Source organism: Arvicanthis niloticus, chromosome 20, assembly GCF_011762505.2.
Source record: "Arvicanthis niloticus isolate mArvNil1 chromosome 20, mArvNil1.pat.X, whole genome shotgun sequence".
NCBI lineage: Eukaryota > Metazoa > Chordata > Mammalia > Rodentia > Muridae > Arvicanthis > Arvicanthis niloticus.
In genome coordinates this window covers 38731701-38755344 of record NC_047677.1, presented here as the reverse complement: position 1 = coordinate 38755344, position 23644 = coordinate 38731701, and the positions used below count along the sequence as shown (strand labels likewise).

Genomic DNA, 23644 nt, shown 5'->3' with positions numbered 1-23644 from the left:
ATTGCTTGGCCATGAAACTATCCACAGATGCAAAGAAGATGGACTAGGCATGTTGCATGTATATATCTATGCATACTGGTATGTGTATACACGTATGTGGTGTTTGTGTGTGTGTGTGTGCAGTGAACAGGGAGGAAGAGCCTATCATCTTGAGAAGGCAATTGGATAAAAATAGGATAAATTGAATGGTAGGGTCTAGAGGGAGGAAAGAGGGAAAGATATTAATTCTACATTGATTTCAAATGTTTTGTTCTTATTTTGTTTTGCTTTGCTTTTTAACAGGACAAATTGGGCAGCAGCTGCACATGCCTTTAATCCCAGCACTGGGGAGGCAGAGGCAGGAAGATCACAGTGAGTTCAAGGCCAGACTGATCTGCAAAGCAAGTTGTAGGACAGCCAAGATTACACAGAGAAACCCTGTCTGGGACAGCAAATGTGAAATGTGGCCTTATTTGGCCTCAAGTAGAAAAAGATCTGATAGCAAACGTTTTGCCACTCTGAGGATATCTTTAGTGAAGCATGGCAGGATTATTTCCTAGTTACAAGAAAGAGTTTGAGTTCATGCTCACTGAGAAACAGCTGCAAATTGAATAATGTTAGGCTTTTATTTACAGTACAGCAAAAGGCAGACTAACCTCAAATCCAAAATTTCAGTTTGTCTACAATCTCTTTTCTCTTTAGTTATTCAATCTACTTTTATCTTTTAAATGAAATCTTATATGTATATACATTATATGTGTGCATGAATACATAATTTACATTTTGAGTTTTTGAAATATACACATACACACAGTATAGAAAGATATAATCTAGTGTTTATGTCTACATATACACTAACTATATGTGTATAATTTCATGGTAAAAATATTTAATATCTGCTTTCTGCACTTTTTAGGAACTATAGAAACCATGCTACATGTAGGTCTTTAAAGCATTTTTAAAAATTTCCTAAATATGATTATTACAGAGAGAACCCTCCATACAGGTGATCTGGGCAATTTTAAATTTTTTTAATCAACCGAAAACACACAAAACAGCAACAAATTTAGGTGAATGGGGTTATATGAAGACACAGCTGCCACAAAGTAGGAGGCATACGTGCACATGCAAATGTATGCAAAGTAATGTTGGTCAGAAGGAACAAACCTGGAGACAACACAAGACCCGACTTCTCAACATGCTACAAACCATAGTAACACAAGCAACATGACACTAAGGCCAATGTATAAACCAATTTCAGAATGAATGAACTCTGAAATAAACACATATATTTACTGTCAAATAAATTTTGATTACAGTACAAAGAATACATATTGGCATAGAAATGGTTTCTTCTATAAATAAGGCTGGAGTACTGCGTGCGTGTGCGTGCGTGTGTGTGTGTGTGTGTGTGTGTATGTATGTGTGTTCTTTCAGAAGAGTAAAAACAAATACTCCCAAAGGTTTAGATGTAAAACTAGGAACGAGGGGACCACTGACCCTGGCTTTTCAACATAGATCCTTTGAAACTCAACATTCTTCCTACAAATGTTAAAGTTGGGATGGTTTGGCTATACAGTTCAATTGTTTGTTAAAGAACACACACATCAGTACATTTGTTAATTCACTAAGGTGTGGTGTCCTTTCTTTCCAAGTCTATTTAAGATAAGGAAACTCAGAGCATGATAGAAAAAAAAATTAAATGAAAGTTCATAGGTTCAGGAACAAAAGGCAAGGAACTAAGTCGGAAGTAAGGTAGACTTTTGCAGAATTCAAGATTTCAGCTGGAGACACTGACTTCCGTGTCTTCTTACTTCAAAGTAAAACATAACAGAAACAACCTTCAGAGAGTCCCTTGACCCATAAGAGAGTACTTCAGAGAACTGAGAATCTAACTGAGTCATGGAAAAAGTGCTGGACCCCATCATACGTTCACATACAAAATAAACTCAATATACAGTCTTTCTTCATAGTAAACATTAAAAATAAATTTTAATGGACTATAGATTAAAATGTATAAGATTCTAAGAGAAATGCCAGATACTCTTCCCACCACATTGTTACCACTAATAGCTTATTCAATGGGAAATATGCCATATAATTAAGTCATGAAAAAAAAAGAACATTGGAGCAGTTTTAAAAGAACACCTTGTAAAAATCCAACTCACAAATTGGTGGGATAGTCAGAGTACAGACTTCCTGCCCCGGATGTATAAAAATACTTGTAACTCAATAGAGAATGACAGACCCTAGGATAGGATAGTTATCAAAAATGTGACGGTAGTCATTAAATATTTTAAAAAAACTCCTTATTTCAACTTGCAACAGGAAATATTTGTTAAGATGCCAATAAATCGTGTCTATACATTTGCCAGCTCGGACTCAAATTAGAAATCATGAAAATACCAAGTGTGTCCAGGAGGTGGAGCACAGTGAATGCTGATGTTCTGCAGTAGAAACTAAGTTTTCCTAATCACTTTGAGAATATTTTCTTGGAAAAGTCATGCATGTCCTGTGACTTGGAATTTTCCCCTTTAAATTATTTAGCACTTACCAAATACGAATATACGCATGTGTGCCCTCATGTTATGTTCAATAGTATAGTAGTTAAGCATTAAAAGAAATCAGTGAACATCTATCAATGGTCATGGGATGAGTTACAGCACTATGGGTACAATAGTTGCTGAGAACACAAATACCCTCCTTCATCCTCAGTACTACGGTCAAGTAAGTATTAGGTGAACTACCTTTGCACCACTGCACACTGTATGGCTATAGGAGTAGATGGACCAAATAATACTGTTGAAACAGAAAGCTCTGACCTAAAAGGAATGTACAATGTATAACTTACTTCATACTGTCAAAACTGTAATAATGATGAAGATATTAGACTACCATACGTGAGAGGGGATGGCTTGAGAGATCTGGCCCCACCCATTTATTGATTGGATTTAAGGTAACACTTAGGACTTGACGTTGGAAATATGGAAGTAAGTAATACGATTCATTCATCTATGATATTTATGGGATATTTTTAAAGTATGCTTTAGTATAAAGCCTTGATCTTGTAGTGTCAATACAAATATCAAAATGATTACCAATGAAATGAAACCGAATTTGGGATTTGCTTCAAAGTAACATTTCTCGATGAAGAATACAATAAAAACAGGTCTTTCAGTGCTGTTGACTGCGAGGCTGGATAACTGTTATTGATCATTGTCCAAAAGAGGAAATTAGTAAGGACTTGAACAGGTAACACATAACTGGAGTGAAGATAGTTTCTCTTAATTTGTCTTTTCCTTTCTGTTCATAACCACTCAGTTCATATCAATTCAATTCATATCAATTTAAGTTTTCTTAGTTTCCTAACATTAAGATGAAAAAATTAAAAATCAAATGTATGTAGAATATTCATCAGAATGGGTATCTTAGTGGTTTCTGGGGTTTTATATTTCCATGTAATACTGGTATTGGAATTTTCTTTCATGGTGCCTCTCAAAATACATCATTCTAGTTGGTCTTGTTTTTGCAAGCAAACTGTGGTACAAACACAGTCCCTTTAAAGAACTTTTCAAAACTACTGCTTTGCTTCAGCAGATTACAACAGAGACAGCAAAAAAAACAATTTTGATGCCAATATCCTGTTTACTCACAGAGGCACAGCACGCTGGAAGTGTCCACTTGCAATAAAACAAATGCAAAAAGCGAAAGGAAAAAAAAATCAATAACACCAACTTAATAAAAATGCCACTTCGAAACTCCAAAACGCAGAAATGGTTCTGAGGAATCGGAGCCCTGTGCAACATATGCCTTTAAATTGATGTCACAGTGGGGATTGTGTGTAAGAACCTTCTATTAAAACAAAACAGCTTTGGATTACTGAAACTAGTAAAGAAACATAACACTGAGCAAGACAGCCTTTCTCAGTGGCTAAACACCAGGGACCACTGCTAAGTGTACTGCACTAAGCCTTTTTCATTTGGTATAGGTATATATATATATATATATATATATATATATATATATATATATAACAATACAATTTCAAAACTTATAATGAAGTCAGCCATATCTAGGAATAATATATATTATAGGCAAATATGTATGAATAATCTTTGTCTCATCTCACAATTAATAGGTGACAATTGAATTGTGGTTTAAATGTGAAAAGTGCCCCATATGCATTGGTCTTGGCTAGTAGTACTGTTCAGTAACACTGTGGGACATTTAGGAGATGGACCTTCCTGGGAAAAAGTAGGTCACTGGGTCTGGCTTTAAGGCTCCTCCGTCTTCCCAAGAGACTCAATATGGTGACTAGACAGTCTTCTGCTCCTGCAACCATGCTTCTCCCACTTCCTTACATGTTACCCTAAATGGGGAAGATCTGAAGTGTCCTGTAGCTTAATGGCAACATACGTTATCAAACGTAGAGTGTGCTGTGTTTTTGCTAAGAGAAGAGCATCATCAAGAAGGCAATGTTATCTTGCAAAACAAGAGTTTATGTCAGACTGTCAGACTAACACACAACTGTTTTCCAGTTATCAATATAATTCTTCTGAACCATGGCATTAGACAGACATCAAATGACAACTAATATCAAGGAAATCTGCTCAGCAGAAGGCAACGTGCTGCACGCTTTACTGTTACTCTTGCAAGTTTGGGATGCCTGCTATCTAATCGACAAATTCTCAGTCTCCTGATTAATCTCTTGTATTTGTATAGCATGGATTCAGTTCATTTGTCAGGACTGTTTTTTTTTTTTTTTTTTTTTTTTTTTTTTTTTTTTTTTTTTTTTTTTTTTTTTTTATACTCTCATGGCTACAGGGTGAGCACATATTTGGCTAAATACTATTCTGCATATATATGTGAAGGGTTTCTGACTGAGATTATCATTGGAACAGTAGAGGAATAATGCATATTAATTATTCTGCTCAGAGTGGTGGGCCTCTCCCAAGCCACAGATGTCATGAATAAAAGAACAGCATTGGGGAGGGAGGAAGAACTTGTTTACTCTGTTTGTCACTGAGCTGGAGACAACCAGATAGACTGGAGTTAGTGTGATTTCCTGTATGTATAGCATATATGCAGACTGTGTATTTCAGGAAATACATGTATGTTATGAACTTCATGGGCTACATATATTCATGTTACTCTTGACTAATATAAACATATGTATGTATTTATGAAACATTTGACAAATGCTTATAAATGTTAGACATTACCCTGTGCTATAATCATCTACAGAATAAATATATGTATATATATGATAAATATTCATTGCTATGTATTTTCTATTTTGTAAACATCTATATCACCTTTTATCTATTGGAAGAGATAGTTGTCTGCCTAATCTTCCTCAAGATCTTCAAAAAGAAGTAAAAGGTTTCCATAGTCTAGGTATGAAAGAAGAAACAAAGCAATTAAAAGCAAGAGGGTTCATCATTAAGGATACTGAGGTGCTGGGTTTAAGAAAACTCAGGATAGGTAAATAATTAGTTTCAAGTTAATAATAGCAAGTCCATTTTTTAATTCTTTTTTTATGGGTTAGAAGTCTATTCAAATTTTTTATTTGATCTTGATTTAACTTTGATAAGTGGAACCTATTAAGAAAATTGTCCATTTCTTTTACCTTTTCTGATTTTTGTGGAGTGCAGACTTTTAAAGAGGGTCTTTAGGATTCTCTGTGTTTCCAAGGTATTTGCTGAATTTCCCTCTTTTCCTTTCTGATTTTGTTAATTTGGAAGAGTGAACCACATGGATTTCAGAAGTTACCAATCCTGGATAGGAGTGCACACAGAGTTTAGAACGTCTGAAAAATCACATGTATGGAAAGATTGTTCTTATCAAAGTATGGCAATGAAGCATTTCCATGATGTTTTCATCAGAACAAAGGCTGAGATAATAGCATATTATCGGAAAATTATACTTCCCTAGGAGCTGAAGGGAATGGCAACCCCATAAGAAAACCAACAATGTTAAGTAACCTCAACTCCTGGGAGCTCCCAGAGACTAAGCCATCAACCAAACAGCATGCACGAGCTGGTCCAGTGCTCCTGGGACATATGTAGGTGAGGACTGCCCTGTCTGGCTTTAGTGGGAGAGACTTGATGCCCCAGGGAAGGGGGATGCCTAGAGTCACTTGTAGAAGTGAAAGGGAAGGGGGGATAGGGTGAAAAACTCTGGGAGGGGGGACCTGTAGAGGGAAACATTTGGAAAGTAATAATTAAATAACTAATTATATTTATATTTCCCTAAACAATACAATTTTGTGTTAAATTTTATAAATTTCACATACAACAGAACCATAACTCTTTATCATTAAACCAAACAAGCTGTCTCTGAAAGTAAGAGAGAAAAGGAGGAGGGAAGGGGAGGGAGGAGAGAGGGGATGAGGGGAAAGGGGGGAGGGGAGAGGGGGAGGGGAGAGAGGAGAGGGAGAGGGGAGGAGGAGTAGGGAGAGAGAGGAGAGAGGAGAGGGAGAGGGAGAGGGGAGGAGGGGAGGGGAAGGGAAGAGGAAGGAGGGGAGGGGGGAGAGGAGAGAGGACAGGGAGAGGGAGAGGGAGAGGGAGAGGGAGAGGGAGAGGGAGAGGAAGGAGAAGGAGAGAGAGAGGAAGGAGAGGGAGAAGGATTAGAAAGAAGAGAAATGTTTCCAGGTTTTGTTTGTATGTGTGGCTTAACCTGACTGACATTCACTAGCTGCTTCTTCCTGCAGGTGGATAGAATCATTTAATCATTTTAACTATTATTCCAGAGTCTAACTATAGCTGAGATGGCTATGAATATGACCCATCACAAAAAGTAAATTTATGTAAAGCACTGTGAGAAAATTTTCTCAACTATTTTTGTGGTCCATTTGTGTGCGTCTCCAGTGTTAACTTGGCACATGGCAATGGTGTCACGATGTCACCTCTTGGTGGCTGCATGTTAGAAACACTTTGTGGTCCAAGACAGTTCTTACACATTCAATGGGGCTTAGAGAAGCCAAAATATTAAATATTTTTAAGGGGGAGGAGGTACAACTTTTACAAAAAGCAGCTCAAAGATACTTTTGAACACCTCTAAAAAAGAATATTATATGTATTAGATAACAATTAATGAGTTAAAGAGTCACAAATTTGAAAGAGGGCAAGGGGGTATATGGTAGGCTTTGGAAGGAAGTATGAAAGGGGAGAAGTGTAATTATATTATAATAACAATATTTTAAAAAGATAAAACAAGGATAGGAAAGAAAAAGACATAATATGAGATAAACACTGATGTAAGAGCCCATGTCAGAGTACATGCCTAGCCATACCAACAGGAATAAGCATAGTTACATGTCAGGCTAACCACAACATCCAGTTGAACAACTATATTTCCTAGTTCAAAGATGAAAAGTCCTCTATCAAATGCCAAGAACTATACACACAGTGCTCACCTTGGTGCACATTTCATTACTATCAAGAGATCATGGCTTTCTGTAGGAAAGGCTATTAAAATTTCAAAGCATATAATTACACATATAACTGTTGTGTTGCAGTCATTCCCAACCCCAATATGCCTGCATTAAAAGCAACCCAGTTTTATATTTATGAGTATATGCCTAAATTGGGCAAATCTATCACGGTCCTCCTTTATTCCCCAGCTATGAGATCCTTTGTTACTTTTCTGGTCACATGGTTCTGCTCCACATTGGCTTCTACTTTCTCTTCCTCCTCTTCCTCCTCCCTCTCTCTTCTTTTTCTTCCTCTTCCGTCTGAGACCTCCAGTCCCACTTTTCCCTTCCACTGCCCAATCATAGGTTCTACTCTTTATTTGACCAGTTAGAATGGGGAGAAGGTTCAATGAGATCACCCAAGTACAAGATCGACTCCTTCTCTGGGGCAGCCCCACTGGAGGAAGCAGAATAAACATCCAGGACAACCCACAAAACTGTTGTATCTGCTAAACTTATTCTTATAAACAACCACATTTAACTCTGTGGGAATCACCATTGTATAACCTAATAACTGATCACCATTGTATAACAACCTACTCTAATGACTGGAATCACAGTGGTTTAAATTACATTTGTCTCAATGTTAAATAGGCTTGAACAAGTTTTCATCCTGTTTGACTCTTATGCTATGCTAACCAGTTTTCTTTGATTTAAAAAAAAAAACCAGAATTATTAGCAGTATAATTATAAGTCTGAAGATCTAGTGTTATCAAAAATAAATACAGTAGTAATAAAGTAAAATATTAATGATTTCACATTGATATATTTCTACATGTTTAACTTCGATAATTGCAGTTTTGCAAGTATGTGAGGTGAAGGTGAAGAATAGGGCACATAGGAGGGGCTTGCTTTATCACCCCTTAACCATTAGTAGGATTCACTGTCAGCGTTCAGCTGCCTTTACTTAATGGTAACCACTTTAAAGTGTTCCATTCACTTTCATTTTTCCAGTGAAAGGATCTACACATCTCTTAGAAGGTAACCTTCTTCCTATGCCTATAGACAGGAAGCATTCATCCTGAAACTGGAGCCCACATCATAAGCATTTCAACATCTCTTTCCTTATAGTAATTAAATAGAAGATGATTCTCTCATTAATTGTGACATTGATATGAATAATTACTGATACATATGATGTCAATTTTCAGCTCTTACACTTTGAGGAAATATGACTTGAAGCAAGGTAGAAGGTACAAGCAGCATGCATTTATATTTGGTACTGATGTTTTTCTAGATTCGGAAGCCTTGTTGTTTTTTTGCCTCTTGGGTTTATACAGTATTGTGGTAAAGCTTCACATTTTAAAGCATCACTATTTGGCTTCTGGCTTTCATTTGTCACTAGTTAGTAGAGATATCCTGGAAAACTTGACGACACATGCAGGATTTCTACATCTTCCTATGCAACAATGAGGGACAAAGTTGGAGATTGTGTGGAGGTATACAGAAGTTTTAAATGTGATATTTCATAGGAAATAAATAAAATTTATTTGTCACCAGGGCACTTCAATGTCAGCAATTAACAGCATTGTCATGCTAACACAAACTGCTATCATTCCACTCAATATCAAAAGAGGTGAGGCTACTAAAGTAAGTTTTCTATAGCAGTTCTAGTATAAAACATTAGGAAGTAATATTAAATTTTTTCTGACAGTCTTTTAAGGTGTTAGCTAAGTCATAGTTGGTGCTTTATTTGTGATGTCAATGTTTGCAACATATTTTTTTATTCAAAAAACAAGGTTATTTTAGTGTCTCCTATGAACTCCCTTAAATTCTAAGTGGCATTTTTGATTTAGAGTTATAAGGAAGCCTTTAATGTTTTATGTTATTGAGAACAGAAAACAATTGAAACTGATCAAACACACATTTTAAAAATGATGGTGAACCTCCTTGAGTTCTCCGTATCAAGTTTCGAAGTGCCTGTGTGAAAAATTTCCACAGAGGAGGCACACATTTGGCTAAAATGGAGTGACATTACCTTTGCTTCATCAACGTGACCTCGGGCTTTCTAGGATGTGAGGAGTATGTAAACCTTCTCCAATGGTATAAAAGCTCTGAAATGAATAAATGCAAACCAGTTCCCACAATCACACTATTCCTGCTGATGGTCCAGTATAAAAGCGTGTTTGTTGTTTTGTCATTGCTGTTCATAATTGGGTAGCGTAGTTGTTTCCTTGACTCACTGTCACATATAAACTTCCTTTCAAATACTACCAAGAAGAGCCTTTCCGATTTTGCACTTATTGGTTAGAAATCATGCAAGGTGATATGCTAAAATCTGTGTTTTCCTTAACTTCTGGTTTCAATTCACTGTGTGTATTCGTTTGATCTGATGATGTATTCTGAGAGCATAATTTCCAATTTTACATGAAGAGTTTGAAGCACAGAGAATGGAACAAAACTGTATTTGAAAAATGAAAATTGTAAGCAACCTTATCACTGAATACCTGGATTGGATTCAATTGTAGCTCCTATATAAAATCTATACTGAACTTGCTATACAAACATTTGCTGGGTACGTTATTGATTTATTTTAGGTAAGTACAAACAAACAGAACTGTGGATTCATAAGGAACCTTTCTACCTAATTAGTATTATAGACACAAGGTCTCCAAAAGCATTTGGTCCAATACATTTAAGGTCAAGGATGTATTAACACTGCAGTGATTCCCGAACCTTGCTGAAAATTGTGATTGTACTCACCTTTAAATTCAAAGCAAAATCTAATTAAAAATAAATGCAGCTAAAACTCCATTTTAGTAAGTGTTCTTTTATAGTCAGTTGCTCATTGTTTAAAACAGAGTCACATTATATTAGTGGCTCCCGAATAAACGCATTATGCAGTTGATTTAATGAATCAAACACTTGCTCAGACAAAAATCTAAGCTTCTTAGCAAACTTCTATATACTTAGAATGGCCATTCCAAGGCCACGGAGTGATGTTTATAGATATAGAGATATCACATTTCAAAAGATCATCATCCATTTGCTGTTAGGTAACAAAGATATTTTTAAAACGCTGAACATCCATCCAACAAACTTGGTAAATTTATTTCACTAATAATTCTTGGGTAGATATGTTCATTTTCTGAAGAGTCTGCAACATTTAGTGTGAACTGGGACTTTTATGTTATTTTCTGAATAGATGGGGAAATCTATCATCTGTTTTTCATTGATTTTAAGCTCGAATGTAAGGTGTTTATAACGTATTTTGTATGATTTCAGTCATTTGGGATATGTTTATAGATCTTTAGATACCAGCAATTGGCAAATTCTTGTCATATTTTATACCCTTAAAAACTATGAGCCTGGTGCTTCCTAAATAAAATAGTTACATGAATCTAGTAGAATAGTTTTGCTAAGTTTGGTTAAATCTTCTATTTCTTTATACTTCATTTCCCATCTTTTTAATCCACTACAGAGAGATTTGCATACTCATTTCCATATTTTCTCTAACAAAATAAAACAAATTTACTGTCTTAAACAGAGCCTGTTTTCTTTTATACAGTTAATGTTAGCTAGGATGCAGCTTACAAAAAGCTGAAAATCAGGCAATGTGCAATCTGAGGTTTTTCTCCAAAGATTCTAGGAAAGAATATACTACCAAGCTCAGTTGGTTGATTTTTGCCCCTTAGGACTGAGGACTAGGATTGCTTGGTGCTCCCTCCTCAGACTGCTTCTCAGCAATCCCAGTGTATCTCTACTACAGCCTCTGTTATGTCATACTCTACAGCAAGCAAGGGTGACTCTGGGCTTCTATTCCACTGTAATCTCTCCCCTTATTTTCCTCCTGTCTTCTTCCTCTCCCTTTTGCTGACCCTAGGCAGGCAAACATTTCTTGTTCTACCTCAATATATATATATATATATATACACACATATATATGATATACATGATATATATGACATGTATATGCATATGTATGTGCAGATATGTATATTCATACAAAGTTAATTCTCAGTCTATGGAAAAATTAGAGCCACTGCCTCTTTAACAACTTGGTGCATCTTTGTGATAAGAAACTTTGAGGTCTTGCCTCCTATTTTTTTAAATAATTAATTATTATGAACTTCTGTTGCTCTATGGTATTGGCCAATAGGGTACATCTCTCCTGTGTACTGGTTACACTGGATCCTTCTCTCCTCCCTCCATCTTTCTAGATCTAATAATGAGATTTCCATTTTCCATTTTCATGGATACCACGCTTTTGTCTTCTGTTTATGAGAAAGGGTTTTATGTATGTCTCTTCCCATGCCTGGCTTATTTCGCTCAATTACCTCCTGAACTGTCTATCTTATTATAAATTACATGGTTTCAAATTTATGACTGGATACTACTGGTTTTGTATGGAAACCACTTATTGTTTTTCTACTAAAGCATGGACAATACATCCATTGATTTCATAGTATAGTATGTTTGTCAGAGTAAACACTGGAGGCTAGGTATCTTTTTGATCCACTGATTGCATTTCTGTGTGGTACAAACTCAGTTTTGAACAGATGAATTCTACCATCATTCTTTTTTTTTTTTTTTTGTACTTGTGTTGGGCTTTTTCATGATGGAGTTCCATGATGGATTTGCTAATTTTCATTCCCACCAATACATATGTCCCCTCCTCTCCTCTTGATCACCATGCAATTTCTCCTTCTTTTGAAAACAGCTATTATAAATAACATATTATATCTCATTTTGATTTTGATATGTTACTGAAAGTTAGTGATAGTAAACAACATTTTTCTTTTACTTATTGGTCATTTTTTATACTTTTCTTGGAAAATATCTGTTGATATTTTCCCCACATTTCTGGATTCTATTATTGTCATTATGATTTGACGTTACATTTTCTGAGCTCCTCTTAGATTGTGTAACTTAATTTCTTGTTAAGTGTTTTACCCCTGTTTATATTTAAAATTATGTTCTATACATTATAATCTAACTATAGTTTCTCCTACCTCAACTCATCTCTACCCCTCCACCTATTAAACTCCACACCCTTTCTTTATTTCCCTTTTTAGAAAGCAAGCAGACAGAATTAAAAACAAAAACAATGGGAAGAAAACACAAGAAACATATAAACACAAAACCAAAACCCATAAAAACACAAGTTTGGAAACCATAAAACACAAGTCTGGAAACTGCAATATATAAACAAAAGACAAGTAAGAAAGAAAGATGCCCAAACAAGGCAATATAAGACAAAAAAAAGTGTACAAAAATACAATTGCATTCATTTTGTGTTGGCAATCTTCTGTTGGGCATGGAGCCTACTCTTATGTGTGATGAATTTACCTAATGAGACTCCACCAGAGAAAATGAATTCTTTTCCTTGGTAAGTGGGTCTCAGTTGTAGAAAGCTTTTTAGTTAGGGGTGGGAGATCATGTTTCATCTTAGTCCTGGATCTCCATTGTGTCAGCTAGTTTTCCAATATCTTCTCTATCCTTTCTGCTGAACTTATTTCACTGTATGGATGCTCTTTCTTTGATGTTACCATACATGTCTTCCCTTGCTCTTCTCAGCATATCACAGCCTTTACTGACATTTGGAGGTATCTGTTTTCTGTTTCCTTCTAGTCTTTCCGTTCTTGGGGTAACCACAGCCAAGCCTTCACCAGCTTCATGCACACAAGTCAGTTCTATGGTTAATTGTTGCTCACTCAGTAGAGGTTGGGGGTTCTTAGGGGTCTTTCTATATAAATATGGAGGGATTTCTGCTCTCCCCTGTGAAATGGATTGATTCAAAATCCTGTTTCATGATTTATCCCGGGAACATGAGGGAGAGAAAGAGCCCTTCTTTAAACGTCTATGTATTTTCTATTTTCAATTACCAGTTTTATTTCACGGGAGAAAGTACACTGTAAGATTTTATCTTTTAATATATTGAGAGGTTGTGACCCAATGGCCAGTTTGGGAGAGTAATATCTTTTAAGGGCTCGTGTTGGTTAGACTGGGCACCAGAGTAACCAGGACAGTCTCTCCAACTGAGTTTAATATAATAAATCATGCCTGTAAGGTTTCTTGTGCCATATCAGGATCTGGGCCTTTTGGGAGAGTCTTTCTTTCCAGCTACCTCAGAGTTTTAATTTCTATCTATGATGATATATTTTTATGTTTCTGATTTTATTCTGCCAACTTTATCATAAGGATATATATTTATATGTATATATATATTGCTTTTATTTATACACTCAAATATTTATCACTGTAAATATTTTGGGTATTCATTTACAATTCTTTACAAAGACCATTTTGTCTTCTATTAGGACATTTATAATAGATGTTTGCATGGTACTATTAAAATATTATTAATTTTATTTTGTGTTTCCATGTAAATGGGTATTTAGCTGCATGTGTATCTGCACACCATGTGTTTTCTGTGGCTACAGAGGCCAGAAAAGGGTATCATATCTTTAAGAATTGGAGTTATATCTAGAAATGTTACATAGACTCTGAGGATCTAACTGGAGTCCTCCAGAAGAGCAGCCAGCACTCTTAACCAATGAGCCAACTCTCCAGGGCATAATGGCTATTCATATGGCATGTCTTCTTCCATTCTTTTAAATTCAAGTTTTTATAATCCATATTTTTATTCTATTTCCTTTCAAGTACCTCTATTTGTCTTAATATTTAAATATAGCCTAAAATTATGTCTTTCAATTTGTTCTTCTTGTCTACTTACCTTAATGTAATTATTTATACATATTGGTATAAATTTACATACTTGTAAAGTGTATATGTTTTGATATGCTATTTTGTTTTATTCTTTTTCTTGTCTAAGAATGATTATTTGTTTAGATAATATAAATAATAAATTATATAAAAATATACATAGATTTACACTCTAGACAATAAAGGTTCCAATTCTTGTCAGTACTTGTTTGATAGGTTTATAACTATAGTATTTCTCTATGTATTTCATATATATTCCCTAGGAAATATATATATATATATATATATATATATATATATATATATATATATACATATTCATGAAAATAAATGTTTTATTCAGTTTATATTTAGATTTATTCACATATATTAATATTCATTTTACTTATTTTTATTTACTAGCATATCTCATTAGGAACAGGAGATTCTTGTATTGGTATAGCTGGGCATAAAGGTAGCTCATCACCATCCCTAAAGATACACAAAGTGCACAGGATGGCAAGGATGCTAAGACAACAGCATAGAAACATCCTGAAGTGGGCATTAAACTACTTAGATGGGGGGATACAACCCCCTTGCGCTTTTATGTGTTGTCTTTCAATTGTACAGGAAAAATAATTAGATACTTATGCGTAAGAAGAGAAATTTTATTTTCATTTCTACAAATACACGTTTTGTAGGCCACACACATTGGCTGTTCGTGCCGTGGTTTTGATCACAATGTTAGTACGACGACACTTTGTGGGCAGTGGCTACTGGGATGCAGAACAAAAATGATGTTATCTTTATGTGCACACTCTTTATAACATTCCTACCGCTGAATTTGTTTTCAGAGTTTCCCTGTAGGATAAGTTGTTGTTTCGGGTGTCTGTATGATAGACAGAAAGATCTGCTTTTAGTTTGAGCATGGAACTTATATTTTCTAAACTCCTATATTGTAATAAAAATAGTTGTAAGTTCAGTCCCTCCTGTTTGCAGATATAAGGGAGACTTTCTGCTCATCGAGTGTGAATTGTGTATTATTATTATTAACTAGTCACAGGTTTTATTTCCAAGCTACAATAGTTTTCATAACAGTGTGAGGACTGTTCTTTTGGGGGCCCTCTAATTTATTCCACACAATTAGGAACAGTACATGGCTACATTGGTTTATCATCCTTATGTCTCTGGCTTTCAAGGACTTGAGTACGAGTTCTTCATTTGTTACCTCACAAAGCTTGGGTTGATTTTAGAATATTTCTGGTGATTTTTGTTGTTTTTGTTTTTTTCTTTTTATGAAATATATATATATATATATATATATATATATATATACATATGTGTGTATATATACATATATATATATACACACACATATACAGACACACACACACACACACACACACACACACACACACACACACGCATCGTTTTTCCCTTTTCTTTTCCCTTTCTCCAACCTTTCTGATTAACTCTTCCATCCCCCACTATCTCTCAAATTCATGGCTTCTGGTCTCTTTTTCTTTACTTATTGTTATATCCTAAATATGTAAATACAGCCTACTCAGTGTCAGTTGTATGTATATGATTTCAGAGCTGACCACCTGATGTTAGATAACCAAGCAGGGTCTCATCCATGGAGAAAAATGTTCTTTCACCCTGTAGTTCTTTGTTGAGGGCTGGTCCCAATGAGCTTTCCCTTTCTGTGTTAGCATGTCAGTTGATACTATCTCTGGTTGGGTAGAGTTGAGATATCCTCACTGTTGAGACTTCATGGGTATAGATTCGGTAACATCTCTAAGATAAGCAAGCTCACAGCAGATAACCTTTTCCTCTGGCTCTTATAAACTTGATTGCAGCATACATCTTAGTGTTGGGTGATTCTTATCTTTTCTTTAATAAACTACCAAAATTTTGCATGCATTTTCATCTATTTACTTGTTTGCTGTTCGTTATTTCAAAAGGGGTTTGGGGGGTGGGATGTATGTAAATATATTTTGGGAGGTAGAAGGCATGTTCAAATGTTAAGCCATGGGATATATGTATCTTAAAGACATTACTGTTGCTAAAGATTTCTCTTCTAAACTAGCTTATGAATGAACTGTAATTTTACTCTCCAATTAATTTACTTTTGAAACCAGCCAATATAATTAACTAATGATACAACTAGTTGAGATAAAAGTCCTCATAGTATCTCGTGTCTTACTTTTCAGGTAAGAGATTATAACCTTTGTCATAGTCATCGCTTGGATTTTCAATAAAAGTTCTAGCAATGTTTTGGTGAATTTTTGACATATTACTAGAAAAATACGCTTCCAAAGAACATTAGCTCCTAGAATACAACCTATTTATAAATGCACTGATTGTGATCATGATAATGTTTAATAATAACATAAGTATAAGCCTCAACGTTTATTTCTAGTTCAGATACACAATAACATGCTTATGCCAGCCTACCAATGAAGGAGAAAAAGAAGTAAAGGCTTTGGGTTAGGGCTGCACTCTATTTCTGAGCCATTTTCTGCCACTTTAGATACTGCTCAAGTCTCAATCTTCTCACCCTGAGGGAAACAAAGAACTAACCAGGGCCTGATGATGGAAAGTTTTCTTTATAAATCTGTGATTGTGACTTTATACCTGTCTTGCATTTTATTGCAGTGTCAAGTAATATCATACCAACAATTTATTAAATCCAGAAGGACTTTTTATATGTAGATTTTAAGTGGATCCACCTTGTGCTAAATGAGACAATAGCAAAAAAAAAAATATCTTGGATCTTCCACTTGGGCAGAGTTAAAAAAAAATTCTTTTAATTTTGTAGGTAACATTGTAGATGACATTTTGTGTACATATGCACACACACACAAGCAGATACATAAATACATACACACATACATATATGTATGTGTGTATGTATGTATGTATGTATGTATGTGTGTATAGTATGAGGCACCTTTAGTGGAGACATGGAATGAGCAGAGAACTGGCAAATGGTGAGACTGGGCATGCCTTGAAGATGCACTCACAAACACACAAACACACATATGTACATACTCACATATATAGACACAGACACTCATGTATGTTCACATATGAAATTTTGGGTCATTAAAACATGAACTATCATCACAGAACTACCCAAATAAATGAAAGATGATAGTAGCAGATTTATTTTCTTGATATTACTGGCAGGTATAGTCAAACCTTTCCTTTTTAAAAACACAAATATGAATCAGGGTTAGCATGTGGGAAATCAAGAGGAATGGATATGACCATGAAGTACATACTCTCTACAACCAAATACGGAGTCAGTGGGTCAAGTTGCCTCAGCTGTCTGTCACACACAGAGCACTGAACGGTATTGTAGAGGACACTGGTTTGTTCAACACAATGGAGAGTAAGTTCTGAGCTAACCTTTAGATGACAATGAAGAGCTCAGAGGACAGAAGACAAGCCCACTGGATGCCTGTGGGACACCAGGATAATCAACTTGAACAAGGTGCAGCACCTTTAGCGGAGACACAGAATGAGCAGAGCATTGACAAATGGTGAGACTAGGCAGGCCTTGAAGATCCACTCAAGGAGCTGCCTTCTCTGATGCTAATGAGAAATGATGTAGCTGTTGAGCAGCAGACCGACGTGAAGGAAGTGGTACCTGAGAAGGATTATTCTTCAACAAGACAGCGAAAGGATCGGAGGGGAGAGTAAAAAGTAATCAGGAAATACGGGATGCTTTAAAAAACAAATCAAGGGCATTTTATGTTTCAGTAAGAAAGACGAACTATAGATGGAGCAGGAAGAAAACTGATGTGAATTAAAAACCAATCTTTGCCTAAGCTGTATCTTTCCCTAAGATAATTTGCCTAGCAGTTTCTATCAGTCAAGTTTGCAGTCGAACAGGATGAACCCTAATTCAAATGTTGTGCTTCAGATATTGAAAAAGAAAACATTTCAAATGAACTTCAGGCCAGAGGCCCGGGAACTAGGGAGCATCTGTGCTCACTTGCAGGGTCCAATGGAAGAACTCAGAGACAGAAAGAGCGAACTGACTGACAAGCTGTACTTTTAATCTTCTAATATTTTACAGTGGTATTATCTCAGAAAATCCACCCTCTACAATTTAAATTTTTTTACCAAATGTAATGTAATTTTACCCAATAGAAGTTTTTGGCGAACAAAACATCTTGATTGAGTTTAGAGATCGCTGAACTGAAAGCATGAATTTTATGTTTATATTCAAAATATACTGATGGCTTCCTATAAAGGATGTTTGCATTTTAAAGAGAAAAAAATAATTGGAGGAATAAATAGTCTCATTCATTGAGTATATTTTTATAGCAAGTTAATATTGTATGTGTTTATATTGTATATTGAAAGCGACATTATTGCTACTTTGCAAATGTTTTCTGCCTTAGTGTCTATCGACAAACTAATAGAAGAACCATTAGAAAACATCAGAGAAGCATTGGTTAAAGGGGGAAAAAGACAATAAAAATGAATTTTCAACAAAAGAAATATTACTTTTAAGATATTTTTAAAACTTCAACATGATTTTCACATAAAATTAGTAATAAAGTAAAATAAAATAAAAAGAATATGTTTTGGTTTTTGTTTGAAGTTTCTGGATACCATAGAATTATAAATTTTAAAACAACAGGCTAGTACTTGTCTCATTCTTGTAATCTGACACTAGAGAAGATCAGGCAGAAGAACCACCATGAGTGTGAGGTTAGAAGCCAGAGCGAGCTTTCTCGACTATGGAATGAGAACGTCTTGAAATATATAACATTAGTCAATAACTATAAATAATATCTCACAAAAATAATGTCTTCCAATATCTACTGAAATCACTTCATAAATCCGAAGACATTTTGCCCAACACTTCTCAATAAACAGAAATGTCAGTAGCATGCCTTGAATTTTCTCAATATATTTTATAATAAAAAAATAGTCATTTGCATTTTTCTATAGCAACTTGGATTTCTGTGATACTATTATGATGAGTTACCAGAATGCATTAAAAATAAACTATTTGTTTTTAGTTTTCCATTCTTTTACTCCCAGTCACATTAGTCATTATGAGAATGGAACTGCACAGGTTTAGAATATAAGATAAACACATGGATCAGCACAAGGGCACATACCTCATTCACAGTGGTGTAGTAGCTTTCATGCTTGAACGTAGGTGAGTTGTCATTCCGATCCCGCACCACGATGCGTACTTCATGATAGATAACTGTGCCAACCTTCTTGTTGACACACTGGACTTGCACTACGATGGAGTGTATGTTCATTGGTGGCTGCAAGAAGAAATGACATCCTTTTAGACACCAGCCCACTTGACAGCTTCACTGTTAGTTTAACCACTTATTCTCCATGATAAGCCAGGAAGCAAGATAGCAGCCTGCTTTAAAAGTAAGAGAAAATAGTTCTGGTGATTTCATTGTTTAATTCCACGTGTAAACATATAAGGCTTCAAGTACTATTATGATTATAAGATTTTCTTAGTGCGTAGACACAGAACTCATGCTAAGATTTGCTTGAACAACAACAACAACAAGATTTTATAAAATCCTAAGAGACAATGGTTTTAAATTTACTTTTTGTAAACAAAGTCACATTAAACTTCTGAGAGGTGAGAAACTTTATAATTCTGTGCTCACTTACTTTTATAAAAATAATATGGACCTTAATGATGAAATTAACGTAAACAAAAGAAAAAATTGACTTGTAACCCAACCACATTCGAACTGCACACATATACACATACACATGGTCCATCTTTTTTATGTGCACCATTTTTATCATTATAAGAATTATGTTTCCTCTCTAAATATTGTTTTGTCAGAATAATTCATAGAGGCTTTCCCATCTTAAGTATCCTGTTTTCACCCTGCTTCATCTTTCCAAGTCCCACTATTCATTTTTGTGTACTGTACTTCTTATCCACAACTTTGTATATTCTATACTTTATGTGTTTGTTTCAATTTGTGTCTCTTGATGAGACTGAAGGACCCCTTTAATCGTGGGGTGCTTTTCAATACCTAGTCACATCTCTCTACCTAGCAGCCGATGTGTGTGTTCAGGACAGGTGAGTGAATGACGTCAGAGAAACCGTATCGTTTCCCACTTTGCTTCTAGAAATCCTGCCTGTATGACTGAGGGAAAGTTTAAAATATCTCCAGTGCTTACCTGCTCAACTCTGACAGTGGGGACCCAACAATAATAATGCAATAGTACTTCAGTTATCACACAGGACTACCTACCACTGGGAACTTACTACAAACACCCCTTATGGATGTGAACTATCATTCATTCAGAAAACAGTGATGAGCAGGTGTGGGTGAGTGGGTGGAGGAGCACCCTCACAGAGGCCTAGGGGAGGAGGGAGAGAGAGGATGTGATGGGGGTTGTGGAGAGGTAACCGGGAAGGGCAATATTATTTGAAATATAAATGAATAAAATGATTTTTAAAAAGATAATGAAAACAAACAAAAAACATACAGGTGAAAATCTTTAGAAGAACTGTGACATCACTCTGTGCTGTGATATCTGACATCAATGAAGACAGCGAAGATATGTTTATAGAAATTTCAAGTAACACACACACTCAGAGACACACATACACAAATCACAGGAACATATAGTAAGTACCATGACTAAGGATAAAATTACCTTAACAATTAACAATAAATAATACTTCAGTTTTGAAGTAATACGTAAGCCCCGCCTCCAATTTGTTTAGGTAAAAATCACCTAAATACTATAAATGACTATAGACATTCATATGAGCATATACTGACGAAACACAGATAGTTAGGAGATACACTTACATGCCAGCACTAGAATTGGAGGTTGGAACACTTATGGGTAAATCCTATACCCATTGCTAATATCAGAAGTATAAGAACTTAAGATAGCAGACAGTATTTTACAAGTGAACAGAAAATAGAGCTAGTGCACTTTGAGAATATTTGGCAACTTTCAGAAGTTAAAAAGACAGAAAAATTGCTAATGTAAACCATTTTATAAGAGCGTCCCTTTAATAAAACATCTCCGAATGCTACAGAGTAGCTTGCTAGCAGAGCTACCCGAAAATCTTCAAGTTTAAGGTAAAGGACTGTTTTAAAGGACTGAATTGTAGAAGTTTCTCAGAGGATTTAAAGTGACCCCCTGTGCCTTTATTACCAGTTTCAAAGTAGTTGCCTTAATAGCCTAGTCAAAAAAAAAAAAAAAAAAAAAAAAAGACTGTGTTTTAATTATAAAGTAAAATCAAAATAAGTATGCCTACTGCTATTTTTGGCACAACTTTTGGAACACAATCAGGTAAGTTATATTCATCTGTAGTTATTTTTCTTCTAAATATTTCAAGAGAGACATAGAAATCCCCTCATCTTCATTTGCAGCTTTGCATGGGGATGTAGCATTGGGACAGAAAGGTCACAGACTTTCAAAGGGTGTTAAATGTAGTGTGTGAGGGTCCCTTTTTTTTTTCCAGCTAAGTACCTGTAAATTAGATATGAACAGGTGACCTGGAACTCTGTCATTCTCAACTATGGCTCCCTGTGTGTGCAATGCTTAGTGGCTGGGATGAACTTAGGTGGTAATAAATTCCAACCACTATGGATTACACTGAAGTAAAGAGGTCCCTGTGGCGAATATTGAAGGCACAGTGTAATTTCGTATTGGAATAAATTCTATTCTCCTGTACAGGGAAGTCATAAATACATCACACATAGTCTTACTGAGTCGATTAGTCAGACTTTAGGGACTCTGCAATGCTTATGGAAGTGTTGCAGTGGTTTATGACTCCATAATGATGGAAGTGTAGGGGAGATTTTGGTTGAGCTTGCATAGTTACTGGCAAAAGTCAGTCATGGCGATTCTTTGATAAGCTTTCTTCCATCTTGAATTCTATTTATGTGTCCTACTTATGAAACAAGGAAACACCCTATATATAAATTATGTGGGGTATATATTTAAAATAATCGAATTATTTTCAAAATGTATTTAAAAATGAATGCTTAATGTACTACTCCAAAGTGATACCCCCATGTCTGTGCAATGATATAAATCACCGCTTTATGAAGTTTATTTCTCAAAAGTAATATTGGAAGCATGAGGTGAAAAAAAAAAAAAAAACCTTTCAGTGCATGTGGGAACATTGTAATTTAAGAGAAAGATGAAAAATGAGTCACCTAGAATAGAATATGAAAAGGGCATTTATAAGAGTCAGTGATGTCCATACTGCAGATTATAATACTCCTCTGTGATATAAAGAAAATTTAATATTTGTAGAAACTGATTACTTAAATATTAATAATTTGGAAGTTTCATCATTTAAATGGAACTAATTTTTTCCAAACCTTTAAGATTTGGTCATTTTTTATAGAGTATAAATAACTGTGAAATTTGTACAGGAATGAATGGTTTTGCCATATCTCCTTCCCTCTGTCTTGGAATTTTCTTAGTATCTCCATACAGTGAAGAATTATTGTTGTTTATTCAAAATAATTTAGAAAAGGTGAAAGTGTATTCTAGGAATATCTATTTCACACTCCCAAGGTTTGGACCCAGGGCCATGCATATGGTAGGCCCTTTAGTTGATATGCAAATGAAAAAACAGAGGTAATGGCTGTCCAGTGTTGTCTACTCCTTCAAAAATAATGGCATAATCATAGGAGTCACTTAAAGAACAAAATGCCAATTTGAAAACAGAGTTAGGAATAAACTTAGATGAATTTAGATATATTTTATTGTTTTAATACTATTTATTATATTAAGTTCCAGATAGGTGAAATTGATATGACCTAGTCCTTAGATGCTAAGAACAGTTTTGTAAAATTTATATTAAATACTCACAATGAACATAAAACAGACTAGTTAAGAGTACAGACTATAGAATATATAATTACACACCAGTAACAACATTAGGAAATAGATTTATGCATAAGCAGCATTTATGGATTTGGTCCTTGCTCCTTTGTAGGAATTCACCCCTAGTAGCACAAACATGGTACTAAAATAAAAAAGAAGGAATGAATTCTGAATGGAGACAAGACGGGAGACAACCTAGAAGTTGAGAGAGGAAGTAGCAGTACAGTATGTATATCATCAAGATATGGTACACTAAAACAGAAAAATTATAAAGAATTTGAAAGATCTCCAATCAATTTTACAGTCTATTTAAGATGAAGGTTGAGTGAACACTGAGATTGTCCTGGGTTCCCAGTGAGAGGAAGAAAGACAGACAGAGAGGGATGCTGATGGATGCAGGTGTAAATGCAGATGGGAGAGGAGACCACTCATCAGACTTGGCAAATGAAGAGTGCCTGAGCAGAATGAATAAAACACTTTGAGCAGCAAGCAAGTTCAGAACTGAAGGTGGTGGGTTCTCTGAGGTCCTTGCTTTCCCTGGCCAAGGGCTTCCAATCTTTGCAGTAAAGCAAGAGCCATATTATACTATTGGAACAGATCTAGCTTGTTCTTAGTATTTAATTTATTGACTCTATAGTAACAGGTACTCATTCAATACCTTATAGTGAT

The 23644-nt window shown here is 35.2% G+C and overlaps 1 protein-coding gene across 1 annotated transcript in view; it reads right to left on the bottom strand.

The window, feature by feature from the left end:
• Pcdh15 (protocadherin related 15) overlaps positions 1–23644 on the bottom strand; it is a 777836-nt gene that overhangs the window by 408884 nt on the left and 345308 nt on the right. Inside the window, exon 5 of the mRNA XM_076917096.1 lies at positions 19243–19398. Within this exon, the coding sequence (XP_076773211.1) occupies positions 19243–19398 (156 nt within the window). The remainder of the gene's footprint in view (positions 1–19242; positions 19399–23644) is intronic.